The sequence below is a fragment of the Pseudorca crassidens genome, chromosome 1 (assembly GCF_039906515.1).
Source record: "Pseudorca crassidens isolate mPseCra1 chromosome 1, mPseCra1.hap1, whole genome shotgun sequence".
NCBI classification, from domain to species: Eukaryota; Metazoa; Chordata; class Mammalia; order Artiodactyla; family Delphinidae; genus Pseudorca; species Pseudorca crassidens.
In genome coordinates this window covers 178,570,910-178,583,904 of record NC_090296.1, presented here as the reverse complement: position 1 = coordinate 178,583,904, position 12,995 = coordinate 178,570,910, and the positions used below count along the sequence as shown (strand labels likewise).

Sequence of the window (12,995 nt, the reverse complement as noted above, 5' to 3'; positions counted from 1 at the left end):
CTATTGATATATCTGCTAAAACACCTCCTCAAGGCTAGCGTCTCTCCTTCATTCCCAGTGCCGCTGTCTTTCAGTCTCTGTAGCGTGAATTAGGAGAATAGCTGTTTCACCAGGTTTCCCATCTCTGGCTTCTATCCCGCTCCAACATATTGTCACAATTGATCCTAGTTGTCCCGTGCTTAAGAACCTCACCTGAGAAATAACGCTGGTTAGCAAAACAGTATGAAATCTCACCTGGTAGTCAAAGAAATTCTAGTTAAAGCAACGGATTTGCTAATTTGACTAACAGGTTAGTGAAGGTAATAACAATGAGAAACCATCACATATACTTGAGATTGGAATTTGGAGAAGGAATTTGGCAGTATGTTTCAAGATCCTTAGAGGCATTCATATAGTGGACAACTCTGGGAATCTGTCCCAAGTAAACAATCCTAAGTACCCCCAAAAGCTTTATTCACATCATGAATTGTAATAGGGAAAAAAGGGAAAATAATCTAGAAGTCCAAAAATGGATTAAGAAAATGGTCATATAATCACAATGCTGAAATGATATAGAACCATTAGAAAGTCTTATTTACCAAAAAGTTTTCAAATCATAAAGTGCTTTTTTTTAAACATTTTTATTGGAGTATAATTGCTTTACAATGGTGTGTTACTTTCTGCTTTATAACAAAGAGAATCAGCTACACATACACATATAACCCCATATCTCCTCCCTCTTGCGTCTCCCCCCTATCCTTTCTATCCCACCCCTCTAGGTGGTCAGAAAGCAACGAGCTGCTCTCCCTGTGCTTTGCAGCTGCTTCCCACTAGCTATCTGTTTTACATTTGGTAGTGTATATATGTCCATGCCACTGTCTCACTTCGTCCCAGCTTACCCTTCCCCCTCCCCGTGTCCTCAAGTCCATTCTCTACGAAAGTGCTTTTTTTAAGGGGAAAAAAAGCAAGCTCTAAAATCTTACACATAATAAATTTATAGTTATGTTAAAATTCTTGGCAAGTAAAGACTAGAAAAAATTGTATATCAGTATGCTACCAGTGGCTGTCTTTGGATAGTGGGGTTATACGAAATTTTTTTCCTTTCTAGTTTTCTGTGTCCTCCACATTTTTAGCAAGGCCTACTTCTTTAATAATGGAGAAGACAACTTTTATTTAAATGTAGCCATATCACCCTCACTGATTGACATTTTTGAAATCAGTGGTCTTCTAACTTTTTTGATCAAGCCTCTCTGTTGGTAAAGTAAGTTGACCACATATCCCAGTATAGGCATATTTATTTATAAATTATATGCATTTGTAATTCTACCAGATATTTCATGTATATCATAAAACATACAAAAATAACTTTAAAAGTATGAGATAAAAAACAAAAACATAAATAGATGTTTCAACATTTCTTTTTCCCCACACCCCAGTAGATGAAGAGTCTTGCCCTCCCTACTTTGGAGATCAGTAGTCCCTAGAATAAAATAAATAAGTTTCTTTGAAGGCAAATTTACTTATTTATAAACCCAGTGCCTACTTAGTGTTTAGAGTATAGTGGATTTTCCAAAAAATTAGTTGAATGATTGAATGTTTATGTAAAACAAAATGAGCAAATTATGGAGGACAGAAAATATAATATTTGGGTGAAGTTATAGAGGGGCTGGTTTGGGACAAAGGGTTCTTCCTCCAGGGGAATAATGAATGAGAGGCCTTGGAAATTCTTACTTTTGTATCTTGACATATTTGAAGAGTTTTTATTAATGTATATGAATTTAGTTATTTGAGTAATCTCAATTCCAGCTGTTATTAATAAATGAGTTGTAAGCAGCATTTTTGCTAAATTTGATTATGTAAGTAAAATCTGAGACATTATTGAACTAAAAATATACAGAAAATTTTACATTGTTAATTCATCTGTATTTACTTTTGCAGAAGTGATTGACATACTATTTGATCATAAAGAGTCAACACATGAGATTGGAAAATATTAAATGAGGAGTCAGAATAAGTTAGTCTGTTTTTTATGTCACAGTCTTTTGAAAAGCCTTCAGTTTTTTCATCTGAAAATGAGGGAGTGAGATAATTGATTTCTAATACTTCATTTAAAAATTCTACAATCTTGTCATGTTAGTTAGATTGTACCTCCTTAACCTCAATAATATTTAGGAATAGTTGTGAATGATACACTATGTTATGTGTTTTTGTAAATTGTGATGCTCAGTAATACTTAAATTGTATGATCTCCACAGCACAGTTGTTAAGAGCTTGTGCATCCAGAATCACCCAGGGAGACTGTTAAAAACATGTATATGTATTTCCCAGCCCTACTCCCTCTAAAGATTCAGCTTCAGTATATCATTTTTGAAATGCTTCTTTATCCTTTTTCTACTTCTACATTTCTTTAACTGTAAAAGAAACACATGCTCATTGTGGGTGATTTAGAAAATATATAAAGAAGAAAGAAAGGAGGGGGAACCTCGTAATTTCATCACTTAAAGCAAACCTTGTTAATATTTTAGTATATTTTCTTTACTTTTTTTCTTCTGTAGTTTTTTTATGGATGCTTTTATATTTTATGTACAATTTCCCACTTTTATTTCTCACTCAGAAGTATTTTACAGCATCATTTAAAACACTTCTCAAGCATCATTTTAAAGTTTGTATACTCTTTTGTCCTAGACATTAATTGCTTAGTATCAAGTGAAGTATAGTTATCATCATTACTGCCCCATCATCATCATCCTTATTTTTATCCTTATTTTACCAAGTGAGCCAGTAGGTTCAGGGAGTTTTATATGAATTGTCCAAGATTATATACCCCTACCCCCACCCCAAATGGCATGAAATGACCACAGGATCTCAGGTGTTGTGACTGTAGACCTTTTACTCTTTCACGTCACTACAATATGTATATAAACATTAAGCATTTTCATTAATTTGTTCACTCAGTGAATATTGATTTTGTGTCAATGTATTAGTGATACAATGTACAAATGTGGATAATATTAATAATGGCTAATACTTAGTGAACTCTTCGTGGTCCCAGTTACTATTGATTGTGCTTTGTATCATTTCACTTAATGAAGACTCACAACCGTATGATATAGGTTACTTTCATTAGTTCCATTTTATAGATGAGGAAATTGAGGCACAGAGTTTAAGTAACAGTAAGTGATAAAGCTGGGAATTAAACCTAGCAAATCTGGTCCAGAGTCTACCCTCTTAATCTAGAGTGTAGACTAAACTTGCCTCAGAGTTCACAAAATAAGATAAATTAATAAGAGGAGCTTTTTTTAAAATATATAAATTTATTTATTTATTTTTGGCTGCCTTGGATCTTCGTTGCTGCACGCAGGCTTTCTCTAGTTGCAGCAAGCGGGGTCTACTCTTCATTGTGGTGCGCGGGCTTCTCATCGCGGTGGCTTCTTTTGTTGTGGAGCACAGGCTGTAGGCGTGCGGGCTTCAGTAGTTGTGGCGCATGGTCTTAGTTGTTCCGCAGCATATGGGATCTTCACTGACCAGGGCTCGAACCCGTGGCCCCTACATTGGCAGGCGGATTCTTTTTTTTTTTTTTTGCGGTACACGGGCCTCTCACTGTTGTGGCCTCTCCCGTTGCGGAGCACAGTCTCCGGACGCACAAGCTCAGTGGCCATGGCTCACGGGCCCAGCCGCTCCGTGGCATGTGGGATCTTCCCGGACCGGGGCACGAACCCATGTCCCCTGCATCGACAGGCGGGCTCTCAACCACTGCGCCACCAGGGAAGCCCTAGCAGGCGGATTCTTAACCACTGCGCCACCAGGGACGTTCCAAGAGGAGCTTTCAGTATGCAGTACTTATCAAACACCTATTTGTGAAAACACCTTTATGAAGGCTAAATTACAAGGCTAGAATAAATAGTCAAATTTATTCAATATTAGTTTGTTTAATAGACTAATTAAACTAGAATCTAGTTCTAGTTTTTTTCTATTTGTCTCTAATCTCAAAGCTATTTTGTATGCTTGAATGATGTGATTAAAGTTCTGTAAGTTGAGTTTTTGTGATTTTATTTTTAGTTGCAGTTTTATTGATGCCTTAGATTAAATATAGTTAGAGTGAGTTTCTAATTTCCTCTGATTTTTTAAGTGAGTAAACATGGTTTTGTTCAAAAATTATTACTGAAGATCTAAAAAGTGAGCACCTACCTTTGTTTGCTATAGAAAGTAGGTCCTTAAAAAGGAAGATGATAAATTCCATTAAGTGTAGGCTGTCTATGTAGAAGTTTAATACTTACGTAAAAGATTGTTACTAATTGTCCAGATGCGGGTGAGGTTTGGACTTACTTTGAATCCCAGCACCTGATAGAGCAGTGGAATTCTCAAGTATGAGTTTAGAGTCTGGGGTTTTGGTACTGATCCTTGGTCAGGTCATTTGACAGCTTTGCGTTCTCCTACTGTTGTTGTTTTAACTATTAAATCAGAATTATACAGCTTTTGCTCCTTTCTCAGAGTGTTGTTATGTGGAACAAATAAGATAGGATAGTACTCTGAAAAAATAAGGAACACTAAACTAGTTCAAAGCACTACCATATTATTGTTATTGTTGTTCATAGAAAAGGCTTCTAGACTACAGGTTTGGTTTTCTGGTGAAATTGTAATTCTGAGGTTAAATCCAATTACATTTATCGTGACGTGTCTGTTCACATGGTACTGTTGTAATAAGATTTTGTTATGTTCAATATTGCTTGAAATGTGTGCCTAAGTAGAGGGCTTATATTTGCAAAGGATTTGAACTTTGATATGCGACTGTGACTGTTGATAAAAAATAGTGATTGTATTGGAAATTTCATTGTACTAATGAATTTACAATAAAAAATGTATATAGTTCATAATTATAATATACTAACTGAGCCTTAATATTTTTGCTTAAGTGAGCTCTTGGTGTTTATTATTTTTAAAGCAGCATTTCCTAAAATGTATTCCTTATAATATTAATTTAACAAACTAGTCGTTGTTACCATTTCAAAAGAGGGGTTTATGTTGCCAAATAAATTTGAGAAACATTGAATTAAGTTAAACATGTTTCTTTATATGAGAACCTCTTAAGGCTGGTGAAATGCATTGTTTCCCCAAATTGTTTGAAACAGTTTTGCAAAGCATGTCCTGGCACTGGTGTTCCACAGAGCTTATTTTGCTTTAACTTAAGATAATTTGAATATAGCAAGAAATTATACCCAAATTTATTTAAAATATCTAGAGTGAATTCAGTCTTATTAAAATAACAATTCTTATCACAGATTTCAAAGTGTTAATTATTTAAGCAATGTCTCTTCTCTTAATTTGTAGGTACGAAAAAAGGACCAGATCAATATTGAAACAAAGAACAAAACTGTTCGTTTTATTGGAGAACTCACTAAGTTTAAGATGTTCACAAAAAATGATACACTGCATTGTTTGAAGGTTAGTAGTGAATCATTTGAAATATTTTTTAATAGACACATCTAAAGTTTTAATGCTTCAGTTTGTAAGTGCTGGGAAGTGATGTAATTAAGAAATATTTGATTAATCTATAGGAAGACAAAAGAGGAGTAAAAAGGAACAATAAACAGATGAGCAAAATAGAGAACAAATAATAAGATGGTAGACACAAATAGAACTATAACAGTAATTACATGAAATGTAGAAGGACAAAGTACATTAAGTAAAAGCCTTAAGAATATAAGACTTGATTAAAACAACATTATATGCTGACTGCAAGGAAGATACCCTTAAATATTAACACCAGGAAGCCTAAAATAAAAAGATGGGGGAAATATACCATGGAAGCACTAAAAATAAATAAATAAATAAAAGCACCTGGTTTTATTATTATCAGACAAAGTAGGCTTTAAGGCATGAAGCATATTAGAAATAAAGAAGCATAGTTCATAATGATGATGAGGTCCTTTTAATAGGAAAGTGTGTTACCTTCCTGAATCAGTATGCATCCAGTACTGTATTTTTAGAATACATAAAGCAAAAAATCGACAAGGAAAGAGAAATAAATCCATAATTACAGTGAGAGACTTGAAAACACCTTTTAGTAGCTGAAAGCATAGGCAGACAACATTAGTAAGTATATTCAGGATTGAACAACCTTAATCTAATTGACACTATACCCAACAGGATCAGAATTTATAATCTCTTCAAATGCACATGGATGATTCACCAAAATCAACCAAAAAGAAAGTCTCAGCAAGTTCAAAAAAATTGAAATTATTCAGATTATGTTTTTTTGTCCACAATAGAATTAAGGTAGAAATTCATTAGTAACTAACTAGTTATGTGTGGTAAAGCTGATGCAACATAGATGAAATAATTCTTCTACATTTGGAATTGGTCATTACTAACAATAACAAATTTTTAATCAAGTTAATTTCTTTGAGATATCACTAGGTATGTCACACAAAATGGGTCTCATGGGTTCAAATACATTTGGAAAACCCTGAGTTAAACACGTTTCTTTACTGCATGATTTCTTAAGAGTATTTAAAATATTAATAATCATTGTAAATATTCAAGGGGTTAAGTCTCCTAAACCTACTTGGAGCATTTCAGGAGACTACAAAGTACATTTGGGGAACTTTGGACAGCATTTTAAGAGAGGTTTGAAAGTTTTTTCAACGCTGTCATTGAAAGGAATCATGCCATGAACAACTTAGACATATTAGTATATTTCTTTGTATTAATTACTGATGTATATAGGAAGAATATACATTTATTTGACACAGGTTCATTTCTGTACATTTGTTTTAAGGAAATAATCATAAACGTGCGCAAATTTATCTGCAAGAATGTTTGTCACACCATTGTTTATAGTAGCAAAAAATTGTAAACAATTTGGATGTCCCATAAATAAGAATCAGTTAAGTTTTAGTATAGTTCATATTATAAGTACTATGCACCCTTTAAATCATGCCATAGAAGGATAATAAAGACGTGGAAAAATACTCATGTTAGCCCAAAAAAACCAAATTATTAAATGATATGTGTAAATCTTTTTTGGCTTAGAAAGTATGCACAGAAAAATATTGGGGGGATAAATAGTAAAATGTGGTAATGTGTTTGTAAATTTCATACAGTAAGGCTTTTGTTGTAAGAAGTTTAAAGGTAAATGTCATATAAACCAAAACCAAAAAGCTATTTAGAAAATATTAGCTATGTATGTGGCATTTGCTTAAATATATAGCATCTCCTGATAAATATAAAATGGGCTTTGATAGATTAGTTTTCATATATCTATCTAAAAGGAATGACATTAAATATCCTGAAGTTTTTAGATAAAATTTTATGGCCTAACACAAAGATACCCAGTGATGAAGCTTGGCATCTAAAGTGGACTAGGTTATTTTTTTTTAGTTGATTTACAATATTGTGTTTAGCTTTTCTTCTTTTTACAGTGACATTTTAAAACTTGTTGCACACATTAGGTGTATAATGTTTTCTTTCTCTAATAGGATTGAATTGTTGTCTTTGTGGTTTTTCATCATTATTATTTTTACAGATGCTTCTATCAGACTTTTCCCATCACCATATTGAAATGGCATGTACCCTACTAGAAACATGTGGAAGATTTCTTTTCAGATCTCCAGAATCTCACCTGAGGACCAGTGTACTTTTGGTAAGGGCTTGAGGATCCTAGCAAGAGGTTGAGGTTCTTGATTTACTCCAGGAGTTAAAAATTTTGACCAGTGCCTTTTATCTTGCTCTGCCATTTAAACACTTCTACCTAAACTAGAACTCCAGCCGTTCCTGGAGAGCTGTAGGAATTTTTCTCATTTGACTGCCAGTGAGTTCACACTATTGTAAAGGGGGATTAAATTCAGCCCCAGATAACTTTTTACAAGTGATGCAGAGGAGCAGGTACTCTAAATACTATTGTGTTAGAGCCCTCTTTGTGGATGTTCTTGATACATCTTTACTGTGCCATAAGCACATAAATTATAAAGCTTAAATTTTTTAAATTGGAAAACATAAAACATAAGCTTGAAAAATTAACATGGGGGGAGAAGATATTTCTTAAGTTAATTAGGATGCCAGCATGGCCATCAAGTTTATTAAGCAATTAAGTTAGTATGCTTATTGGTAATACCCATGCATTCGACTGCAGCCTTTGCAAGGGAGAGAGTGTGGTGGGGGAGGGTGTCAGTGTTAGCCCTGGTTTAGGACTCCCCAGGAATAGACTGTCATTACATCAGTGTTGCTTTTAGGGACGTGTTGATTGTGTCTTTTTCTCTAGGTGTGTTATTTTTTTAGAATCTAGTTGTAAGCTTGAATATTTCTCTGGCAATATTTAAAATGAAAAAAACATGGGAATTTATTTCTAGTGAACAAAAATACTAATGTGAAGGCCATCACCTGGAGTTTATTTCCACATTCTCTCTAGGCTTATTCATATAATAGTCATTCCAAGTTCAAATTTTTATTGTAACACAGAAAAAAATCTTCCTCCTCTTTGGCTCAAGCTGGTAAGGTTAAATGAGACCTGCATATGAAAATGTAATAGAGATGCCAAGAAAGCTTAGGTTTTAAAAATGTCTATATTTTATTTGTAATATTGAACCCTCTATGTTTACTTTTTGCTAGGGAAAGTTTACTAGTTGTGGTGGTGTGGATACTTATGCCATTGATGGAAACCAGAGTTCTTCCTGCCCGACTGGTTTTCTTCGCTCAGCGGATCTTTCTCCCTCTTGTAGCGAAAGCAGCTAGCCTTTATCATTGATTGTCTTGCTTTCTGGATAGGAGCCTTGTTTATCATATAATGCTTTTGGGGCTCCTCCTATGTGTTAGGCACTGAACTCAGTTCTGCAGGGATGTTATGGCTGGTTGGGGGTGGTTAGTACAAAGAAATGAAACATAGTTGCCATCCTCAAAGTGGTCCATATCTAGTGCTAATTCCAGTGTAGCATTTTAAGTGCTTTAACAGAGAGAGGTATGCAGAGGATTTTATGGGCTCATGGAGGGAGTACTTAAACCAGACTGAATGAGTCAGGAGACATCTTCCCTAACAGCTTCCCAGTGTTTATTGAGTCTGACTCTTCTGTCAGACCCTTGGGATATAAAAGTGAAAAAGATAGTTGCTGCCCTCATGGAATTTGTAGTCTAATAACCCAGACAGATGGACGGTTGGAACACAGGGAGGGGGATGCAATATAATACTGTGGGTTAGCATAGGGTATTATGTGTATAGATAGAAGAGGCGCTTAATCTAGTCTTGGTATGTCAGGAAAGGTTTCCTGGAAAAAATGGTGTTTATTTTAGAGACTCACCTGAGTCTCAGAGGCAGAGAAGAGAGACACACTGAGTCAAGAGGCTGCAGGTAAGACTGGAGACGTAGGCACAGCCCCGAGTATGAGCACTGTGCTAAGGAACGAGGGTTTTCCCCCTGTGGTAGAGAGTAGCTATTGAAGGATGTTAAGCAGGGAGGATAGGTATGATCAGATTTATGGTTTTAGGAAGGTCGGTGTGGAGGAGATAACTGAGGTGGCTGAGGCCAGAGGTAGACAAAACAGTGAAACGGCTGTTTTCAAAACCTACGGGGAAAACAATGAAGAAATGGTAAGGATGGGGGAGTGGGGAATAATAATTGGCTGTATGAAGAATTTTAGGAAGCAGAACTGATGAGATGTGATGGTGAGATACTAGGGACGAGGAAGGGGAAGCGCCCTCAGATAAGACCCCGTATTCCAGCATGAGCATCTGAGTGGGTGATGGTGCCAGTCACAGAGATGAGGGAGGAGGAGGAGTGAGGAGGAGGAGGGTTTGGTTTGAAGCGCAAATGCTTGCGGGATGATCTAAAATGTACCCGTATTTGTTTGGGAACACACATAACCTTTTAACTGGTTTGCATTTAAAATTATTCTTGGCTGATGTTAAAAGTAGTTTGGTGTGGGGACTTCTCCGGGTGGTCCAGTGCTTGAGACTTCTCCTTCCTATGCAGGGGGTGTGGGTTCCATCCCTGGTGGGGGAGCTAAGATCCCACATGCCTGGAGGCCAAAAACAACCAAAACATAAAACAGAAGCAACATTGTAACAAATTCATTAACGACTTTAAAATTGGTCCACATCAAAAAAGAAAAAAGAAAGTAGTTTGGTATGTGTGTTGGGGGAGAAGGTTCTAAAGTGGTCTACATAACAGGTTGAAACTAGTCTTGATTTAAAACTGTTCTGTATGTACAAATGAAAAGTTAAGTGTTGCGTTATGTTTTGTTCAAAGAACTTACAGGGTGAGGTCATTATCTCTAGCTCTGTTAAACATGGAACTGTTCTCTCTGTCTGGAAGAGTCAACATTTAATAAGCATTTACAAATTATAAAATAGATGTCAGGAGAGGAGCTAGGCTACAACGTGTATACTTTAGCAGGTTCATAGACAAGAGAAACAATTGTGAAACTTGGTATACCCATAATTGAACTTATGAAAGAGCAGAATTTCCCCCAGTATACAATGGTTTTACGTGTATAGAAAGGCAGACCATGGGAAAGATTTGAATGTGTTTTAAAAAATTCATTCATTACTTTGTATATTAGTAAACATTAATTGCAAGCCTCCCATGTGCTAGGCCAGGCACTGTTTTAGATGCTGGGTTTACATCAGTGAACATGCTGCAGCCCCTGCCCTCCCTGAGCTTGCAGACACAGCCTTCTTTCCAAAGCCTGAAGTCTTGCCTCCACCCGCCACCACCTGCCACCCCAGTCCAGACACCTGCTTGAAGCTCTTCAGTGCTTTCCCTCTACAGGCTTCAAATCCAGCATTGTTACTACGGTCGGTCTGCAGAATCTGGTCTCACTGCGCCTCTCCTCACTCCTTAGAACTGATCTCACGCCATTCCATGCTGGCGCCACGCTGGCCTTCATGTAGTTCCTGTAACTGATCCTTCTCTCCTCATTGCCTCTCGTCTTGCTGTTGCGTCTGCCTCAGGTGCTCTCTCTGTGTCTCTTCTCAACCTTTTGTCGTCCTTCAGAGCACAACTCAAATGTCACTTTTGCAGAGAGGCCATCCCTAGCCCACCTTGACTAAAGTGGGCTCTCATTACTCTCCATCTTAGGGCCTTGTTATTTTCCTTCATAATACTATTCACAATTAGTATTTAAAAGGTTGCTAGTTTATTTGTTGGCTTGTTTATTCTGTCTTCCTATGCCAACTCTTAGGCTTCATGAAGGTAGGAGCCATGTCCGTCTTGTTCACTGGTGACTTCAGTACCTAGCGTAGTGCCTGGCACATAGTAAGTGCCAAGTAAAATGTCAAATGGCTGAATAAATTCAGTAATCTTAATACTTAGTGTGGTGCTGTTTTTAGAACTAGGAGTACTGTTTGAAGATCTTCAGCTGATCAGTCTTTGGTTCTCAACTGGCATCTGGTGGGTAGAGGTGAAGGTTGCTGCACAGAACACCCTCCCCCCACACACCCAGACAAAGACTATCCAGTCCAAAACGTCCGTAGTGCTGAGGTTGAGGATCCTGAAGTAGACGATGATTGACTGCTTTTAATCACCTCCTGGAGCTGATGCTGAGGGCTCTGAACAAGTTGTGAAACTGGGGGCTTTTAGTTTCCTTGTCTGTAGAGACATGTCAGATTTACTTAGTACAACATTGGATGGCACAAGCTCTCAGAATAAGGTTATTCTCAGCTGTTGTGTGTGGAACAGCCAGAGGCATTCACCCCTTTATTTATATTGTTGGTCCTTAATTTCAGTCACTTGTATATAAGCCTTGTTTTACGTAGAGTTCATATAGTTTGGCAGAGTTATAAGTCAAGTTATATTTGTAGCAGAGTTCTCTTGAGTATTTTATTGGACAAGGCATAAGACCAAGCAGTTATGGACTAATTTGTTCTAAAAACATGATTAGTGATATAACAATTAGTATGCTTGCATGCTCTTAGAAATACCTAGTAATTGTTTTCTCCCTTTTCTAGCCCTTTATCTTGAAATCTTATCACTGAGAGTAGAACTTTAGTTGGGAAGAAAGAAACCTTAGAATGAAAGTATTTTGACTAGACTTTTTATTTTAGGAACAAATGATGAGAAAGAAACAAGCGATGCATCTCGATGCAAGATATGTCACAATGGTGGAGAATGCATATTACTACTGCAACCCACCTCCAGCTGAAAAAACAGTGAAAAAGAAACGTCCTCCTCTCCAGGAATATGTCCGGAAACTTTTGTACAAGGATCTCTCCAAGGTTACCACTGAGAAGGTAAATCTTAATGAAATCATAGAACAGTAGTCAACTTGAGATTTGTGGTAGTGCTAAGCTTATATAACATTCAACCAAATTAATTCTTTTTCGTCCTGATGATAATAGTTCTGATTGCAGTGCACTTTCCTTCTAGCCCTGCACCAAATTGTTTTAGGTCAGGGACATATATTTCAGTTTTCCTAGATCAGCTTGTTTATCAATTGCTTCAGTGCCCCACAAAGTATAGATAGGAAATGTAAGTAGTTTGCATTATTCACATTTTGTAAATGGAGAAATTGAAGCAGAATTGTTAAAGTCCCAGCAGTGGAGTTTAGGAGAGGTAGGATTAAATCCCAAGTTCCATTATGATTGATTCCATACAAGTCATCATAATAAGGAATTCATACGATGATACATAATGTATGGGACATATGTTTTATTTTCCTTTTATGATAGTAACTTCTTATTCTAATTAAAATGGTAATTCTTCTAAATTTGATGTTGATGCTGTGTGTATATTTGAAACTATTACTTTGTCTCTGATGTCTGTAATGAATTTGCCTTTAAATATTTTGCTTTCAGTACAGGGGTTCTTAACCTTAAGTAGGCTTTAAGAGGCCCATGATCCTCTGGAACTTAATGATATTGAATCTCTGGGCCTGTCTGTATTTTTCCGGAAGAGGGTCTATAGCTTTCTTTAGATTCTCAGTAGGGGTCAATTTCCAGAAAAGGTTAAGAACCACCGGCCTGTTACCTTAATTATTGTAGTTACCTTGTTAGAACCTTCACTTTTAAGTGAGACATGTTGAGTAAAC

At 36.4% G+C, this 12,995-nt stretch overlaps 1 protein-coding gene across 3 annotated transcripts in view; it reads left to right on the top strand.

The window, feature by feature from the left end:
* UPF2 (UPF2 regulator of nonsense mediated mRNA decay) overlaps positions 1-12,995 on the top strand; it is a 211,880-nt gene that overhangs the window by 50,642 nt on the left and 148,243 nt on the right. For all 3 annotated transcript variants that reach the window (XM_067701233.1, XM_067701243.1, XM_067701251.1), the window contains exons 10-12: positions 5,308-5,421; positions 7,505-7,621; positions 12,013-12,198. In XM_067701233.1, coding sequence (XP_067557334.1) covers positions 5,308-5,421; positions 7,505-7,621; positions 12,013-12,198 — 417 coding nt within the window. The remainder of the gene's footprint in view (positions 1-5,307; positions 5,422-7,504; positions 7,622-12,012; positions 12,199-12,995) is intronic.